The sequence below is a fragment of the Solanum verrucosum genome, unplaced genomic scaffold (assembly GCF_900185275.1).
Source record: "Solanum verrucosum unplaced genomic scaffold, falcon-dt-bn FXZP01000157.1, whole genome shotgun sequence".
Classification (NCBI taxonomy): domain Eukaryota; kingdom Viridiplantae; phylum Streptophyta; class Magnoliopsida; order Solanales; family Solanaceae; genus Solanum; species Solanum verrucosum.
The window spans coordinates 1,899,625-1,906,790 of record NW_026020185.1 but is presented as its reverse complement, the minus strand read 5'-3'; the positions used below and the strand labels follow the sequence as shown (position 1 = coordinate 1,906,790).

The 7,166-nt window shown below is 32.5% G+C and overlaps 1 protein-coding gene across 1 annotated transcript; it reads right to left on the bottom strand.

Moving 5' to 3' along the window:
* Nucleotides 1-4,090: 4,090 nt before the first annotated feature.
* Nucleotides 4,091-6,213, bottom strand: LOC125829302 (probable metal-nicotianamine transporter YSL7). The gene is made up of 3 exons (XM_049508544.1): nucleotides 5,720-6,213; nucleotides 5,529-5,626; nucleotides 4,091-5,458 (listed from the first exon to the last, which is right to left on the bottom strand). The coding sequence occupies exons 1-3, from the start codon at nucleotides 6,209-6,211 to the stop codon at nucleotides 4,096-4,098; spliced, it is 1,953 nt and encodes a 650-aa protein (XP_049364501.1). The 5' UTR covers nucleotides 6,212-6,213; the 3' UTR covers nucleotides 4,091-4,095.
* Between the last annotated feature and the right edge of the window lie 953 nt (nucleotides 6,214-7,166).

Here is a 7,166-nt window from a genome sequence, read left to right as displayed (position 1 = left end):
AAATTTTAATTAACTTAAGTCTTTAACTTTATCATTTTCTCTCGGGAAAATTTTCAAAACAACAATATTTTAGCATTTAATAGGACCCCTTGTCAACACTTTCAATATTTATTTAAAATGTCAATATTTTGGTTTGTTATAATGCTGATTGTATTTATTTAATTTGAAAGAATACAAATTTTTAATGACAAAATGGAGAGAATCATGGGAGAAAATATTTCAAAAAGGGTAAAAATTTTCCTTAGTTTTTTATCCTTACTTGTTTGAACTTTTTAAAATATAATTTTATCTGAAATTTATTCGGATGAACTTCTTTAAATATGATTCTGTGTATTCGGATGAACTTCTTTTTACAAATTGACCACGATAAATACTCATTTCAATTGAAAAGTTAGATCATACAATTCAAAACCTGATTGTATACACCAATAGGACGAATACAAATTCAAATCTAAATACAAACTAGTTGGTATACAAAGTGATATTGAAAATACAAAATAAGCCAAATAAAATACACAATTTATTTTACTAATGCAATTAGTATGAATACCTATATAATGAATACATAAATAAACTGTATTATGATTATTCAGAATTGAAAATGAATACAAAATCAAATCTAAATACAAACTATCTGGTATACAAAGTGATACTGAAAATACAAAATGATCAAAATAAAATACAAAATTTGTTTTACTGATGCAATTAGGATGGATACCTATATAACATAAATAAATTGTATTTTGGTTATTTAGAATTGAGAATGAATACGAATTCAAATATAAATACAAAACTTGATGGTATACAGAGGCGTATCCAGGATTTTAAGATGATGGGTGCACTATTACAAAAAGGTGGATCTAAGATATAAATTTGATTGATTTAACATTTAGGTTCTTATCACTAAAAATAATTAAAATTTTAAAATTGTAGATCCAAAGTTATTTTTACCTATCCAAACCACTTAGAGAGACATTACCCAATTTTAAAAAGGAAAATAAAACAAGATAACTAAAAGATTCAAATTTCTAACCTCACTTAGAGAGGTGCACCCAACATAATTGCACGGTATAATACTTCAAGTGTGGGTTCACATATCTATATTTAAATATTTTAAAAAAAATATAACACTACTATATATGATTTTATATATGATTTTAGGAGGGGAGAATGGGTTCACGTGAACCCGGTGACCCCCTCTTGGATACGCCTCTGATGGTATACCATTAGGACGAATACGAAATCAAATTTAAATACAAACTATTTGATATACAAAGTGATATTGTAAATACAAAATAAGCAAAATAAAATAAAAAGTTTGTTTTACATATGTAATTAGGATGAATATCTAAATAATGAATACATAAAATTAAATGTATTTTGGTTATTTAGAATTGAGAATGAATGGACAATTAAGAACTTCGATCCGACAATTGATTCATCAAGTTCCATGGATTCAAGAAGAGTCTTTCCGGAACCATCCATAGAGCGGCGGCGGAGATCTGGAACCCGACAGGAAAACTTGAATAATTAGTTCTTCTTCAACAATGAGGGAGAGAATAATTGGTATAAACTTGAATAATTAGTTCTTCTTCGACAATGAGGGAGAGAATAATGGAGAAAATTTGCTGAAGAGAAAAAAATGAGAAAACGTGAATGATGGGACAATGGTGAAAACTGAAAAGTTGATGAAAGAGAAAAAAAATTGAAAACGTGAAAGATGGAAAATAAATTTAATGGTATTAAGGCCTAGGAAGAAGTGTAAATGGGTAGTGAATGTATTTTTTTTTTCATTTTTACCGGTTAGTGGTGTAGAGTTTGATCCAATGTTAGACTGTTTTAAGAAATAAAAGGAAAGACAAATAATAATATTTGGATACAAATTATTTTCTAAAATATTGACTTTTTGACGTTTTAAATAATTATTTTAAAGTGTTAATGTTTTTACTAATTAAGTTAGGAATTGTGACTAATTTGCTAATTTTCCCTTTTCTCAAGCCCAACACTTTAGTCAAACTATAACAATCCTAAGTTCAAGTCCATCAAAATTCATTTTAGTCTTTACCTACCCTACTTCACATAAAATAATAGTCACACTTTCTCTTAATTGAATCACTTTGTTCGTGTAATGATTACTCCACTATTGCTTAATTGAACCGACAATTATTTTTCTGTGGATTGTTCATGTACTAGGTGTTGTGTCTATCGAGATAAGTACGTCCTCAAAAAAACTATTACTTTCAAACCGAATAAACCAGAAAAATTGAACCAAACCGACGGTTATTTTTTTTGTTTGGTTTGGTTTGGTTTTAGAAATTTTAAAAAAAACCGACTAGATTGGTTTGGTTTTGATTTTAATCAATAACCGATCCAAACCGAACTATGAATACCTCTTCTCAAAATAAGTGTTTTTGACATCCCAACAACAATGCCTAACATGCTCTAAAAGGCTACTATATCGTTTGGTTTAGGCCTCCAAAATTTTGATGCTCCAAAAAATTTTAATAATGAATTTTATAATTTTAGTTTCACTTCAAACAATATTTGAATATTATAAAAAAAAATACAAATTTAAATATTCATATACGTTGATAAATATTGACCTAATAAATTTGTATACATTTGCTTGCACAGTATCTTTTATAAATTTACATTAGTCCCTGTTAGCCTAACAAATTTGTATACATTTATTTGCATGCATTCACCTAACAAATTTGCATATAAAAAAAAATTCAATGTTGTTGCAAAACTAAACTATTTTAACTGATATTTATTCCAAATAAAAAGGGACAAAATAAAATTAGTGGATGCATAACTTACGGGATATTCAGTAATTGAAACAAAATAATTGGATCCCTAATTTAGGAACATCCAACATAAATAAGAAAAAGATTATAGTATGTTTAACAAATACTTTCTCCTCATAAAAAGGAACAACGTGAATAATTGAATCCGTAATTTTAGGGGTATCCAGTAACGAAATAAGGATAAAATTTTATTTTAAAAAAATCAAAGTTTTTAATGATTGCTGGAAGAAGCAGGTCCCATTATCACATTGTTGAAGCAGATATTGCAAGAAGAAAGCACACCGTCACTCTCGCTTGCAATTTCCCTCTTTCAGGTTCAAATTTCGCACTTACCTTACATCGGGGCAGTAGAATCAAGAGTAATTAATCTTTCATTACAACCACTTGTGAGTATGGTTGAGTTTACTGATTTATTAATTCAGGATGTCTGCATAATTCTTCTCCCTTCTCAACAACAACATATTCTGCAGTGGCGTTTGGGGAGGGTAGTGTATATGCAAACTTTACCACTATTCCATGAAGATAGAGAAACTATTTCCCGAAACACTCTAGGCTCAAGTGCAATGAATCCAAGTAAAAGAAGAAGACATGACCTTTAATACTCCATATATAAAGATTTCGTGAATCTCTTTCCCAGGCCATGACACTAGTTGTTCTGTTACAAACAGAGGAAACATGGGGCCCTTCCTTCATAGGCAGTATTACCGGTGTTGTTCTCAAATTAAAGTAATCATGCATGCAAACGAGAACCAAAACCAAAAGAAGCATATAAGAGAACTGAAAGAGATCATGAGCAACAGATGCATCTCCTACTCCACTGTCTCATGTTGTGCTGCATTTTGATTGTTTCATTTTTTTCCTCAACCTCCCTGCTAGATATTATATATTTCTGCTAATATAACTCTTATACTTGTCTTCAAATTATATACGGAAACAAAATAATGAAACTGTGTATGATCACACTACACCCAATATTTAAAGAATCCCAACAATAACATTCTGAGAGAGAGAGCATCTAGTGAAAATCATACAACAAAGTCAAAATATAAATGGAAGGAGGACTAAAATCTTCATTACATAAAGAAAATAAGAACTACAGAATACCACCAACGAAATTTAAAACATGTCTAGAAATTCGAAAACAACAAGAATATATATAGAAACACAACTTGTCTTAATAAAATACACATATCTTAAGCTAAACTAGCCCATTTTTGACTGTTAAAAGACCCCCCAAAACTTAAAGAGGAAGGAAGGGATAAAAGTAGTATGTACAAGGATTATGCAACTAAGCTCTCATGCAAATGGGAGCTTTCACACCAGCTAGAGCAAGGACGGATGCTGGAATTCCCCACAACGACTCACCACATATTAGACCAGAAGCCACTGCTGGTCCAAAATCTTTTGCTTTCTGCTTGTTATACATTTGCCAAGCGAATAGTACCAGTGACCCTAGACACATGTCAATGGCAAAGTACCCTCCAAGGTAAAATGGTATGGCCATGCACATTGGACTTGGAATGAATCGATAAATTCCATACTTGGTCTCATATTTCTGTAGCAGCTGAGTCATTAGGTTGATTAGTATAGCAGCCAGAAAAAACCAAATAGCGAGCCTAAGACAATGCTTTGGGAGACTTCCAAAACCTTCTACGCCAAGTAGGGCAATTCCACGATACATGAGACCATATGGTGCCGGGTATGAGCCTTCTGGATCACCCAATTTATAAGCACTGTTGAAAATCCAGAAGACAAGAGGGGTTATGACACAGCCCATGGCAGTTCCAATAAGTTGGCTAAAGAACATGGAACGCGGGGATGTAAGGGTTAAGTAACCAGTCTTGAAATCTCCCATCAAACCAGAAGCTGTGTCTAGTATGCTCATCATCAAACCACATGAAGCAAGTCCAGCAATCACTCCACCATTCTCCAAACCAACCCAATAACTAAATGTAAGGATTGCAATTTTACCGTAATTTGATGCGAGGGACCAATCAGTGAGGCCAGCTCCATAAGAATTGCAGAAAGCCAGAATTGGAGCAATTAAATAGGCAACCAAAACGTGATACCATTTGAGCGAGTGGAAGATGATGGGTACAACAATGATAGATATGAGTGCAATACCAGCGTATCCCCCAACGGCTGCCCAGTTGGGGATCTGGTCTTTCAAGAAGTAGTCATTTCGTATCTTCTTGTCATGATCGTCTTCATCTGAATAATCATTCTGAGGAGGACCTCTCTTTGTGAAACTTGAGATTGTGACAACCAACATGTAGGCAAAATGGAAAAGACCATCTCCAAGCATCATGGCAATTGCGATAAACACCCTGTATCCTTGGATACCATGAAGACTTGTTGCAGATAATTGAGCAGAGTACCAGTCGCCTTTCTTTTCTTCGATCATTGGCCACATGATAGCCCATGAGACTATGGCACCAATTAGCAATGATATGTTGACCATGTAGGGGCAAAGCATACCAACTCCAACATATGTTGATGAGAAATCAAAATAGAACTTTTTGGCATAGGCTTGAGAACCAAATGTATGCAAGCTACCAAATCCGCAGCCTTCATCACGTGCAACTATCCACTGAACAGCTCCAAATATAAAGCTGAACCCAAATGATTGGAATAACGAACGGACTTGTTTCCTAGATTAAATCATAAATGGAATCATATAACCTTTTATTTTGATGAATTTTAGCATATAAATGAACTTACTTGGCAAGCTTGGCTCCTTTAGGAGTGTGGAAACAGTTGATAAGGTATGCAGTTGCAGTTCCACTTGGATATGTCAGTTTGTACTTCATTATCATCATCTGGAACGAAGTATATATAGATTAAAGGTTATTAATTAAAGAAGGTAGAGTATGTATATATATATATATATATAGAGAGAGAGAGAGAGAGACCTTTCTTAGTGCGACAATTGAAAAGAGTCCGGCAAAGCTAACAACAAAAAGGTAAGGAAGCATCCAAGTAATGGAAAGCTTCTTAGTATTATTTGGTGTATTTCCAGCATCTGCCTGAGATGCTATATATGGACTCATTCCCAACATATAACTTGCTGTTCCACTACTAAAAGCAATGCCAGAAGAAGCAACGACACACGTCTGTATGACGGTATTCTCCTGCCTAGTAAATGGCTGCTTCAACATACCAAACTTATCTATAACAGCAGTCCATGTTCTAATCCCAGCAAATCCAAGGAGACCAGCAGCCACATTGAGAGAAGGGATAACACCAGTTGTGAGATTGAGTTTGCAAACAATAAAGTTGAAAACAACGCTGAGGATCAATCCAGTAACCATTGCCCTCAATGTTATTTGCTTCTGCCATGCTGGAATAAATTCGTCCTTGAATGCTTTCTCTGTTGATTCCCATTCTTCTTCTTCTTTACCCATTCTATTCTTTGGGTTCAAGATCCCAAACCCAAATTAATGTATCATCAAATGCACCAAAAGGGCAGATAATATTATAGTGGCTGCAGGTTATTCTGGGGTTAAAAAGAAAATGCACACATTGATTTATATTAGTGGTAGAGACAAGAGAGAATCACGGAAGAATGACAAGTGGAATGTATACTCTTCCTACAATTCAGCTCATCCGTTTAACCTCTTCTCTAATTTAATTAAAATGTATAAACATCTTCTACTCATTTTTCTTATTACCTACTAATTATACATAACAATAACCAACAATTAATTAGTTTATCTCATTCCCTCCTATCACAGTTATTCCATTAAGGAAATAATCACTGACATCATCATCATACTATTTGTCTATCCCTATTAATTAATTCATCTTAAATATCAAATCTTAACAAATTATTTGAAAAATATGTAATTAATGTCAAATGTAAAAAAATTTGGAAAATTTATTTTTGGAATAGTATACAATTAAGAATGAATAAAGTGAGTATTTATTTCATGACAAAGAAATAAACTAATCACCATGTACGAAACGAAAGACAACTATCATTACATTGTCAATAAGGTAGTTATAATCAGTAACATTCTATTTTTGCAATGTGAAAATAACTAAACAGCTGTATATGACTTGCCTTTTTCTCTAATTAAAATTAATTACATACTTGCTGTAATCAGTCAGATGAGTCAATATGATATGATTATGAATTTTAATTATGAAATAAGACAAAAAATATCAACATATTTATGGAACATAGCTATAGCTTTAACAAATTATAATAAACCAATATATGTTGATTTATAGCAAACCCTCCATCTCTCTCCCCCTCCATCATGCAAATAAGAAGAAATTCATTCAAATGTATTATGTGTCAGTTGTATTCAATCAAAAAATTTGTATTTTACATCAATTGTATTAGAAAAACTATAT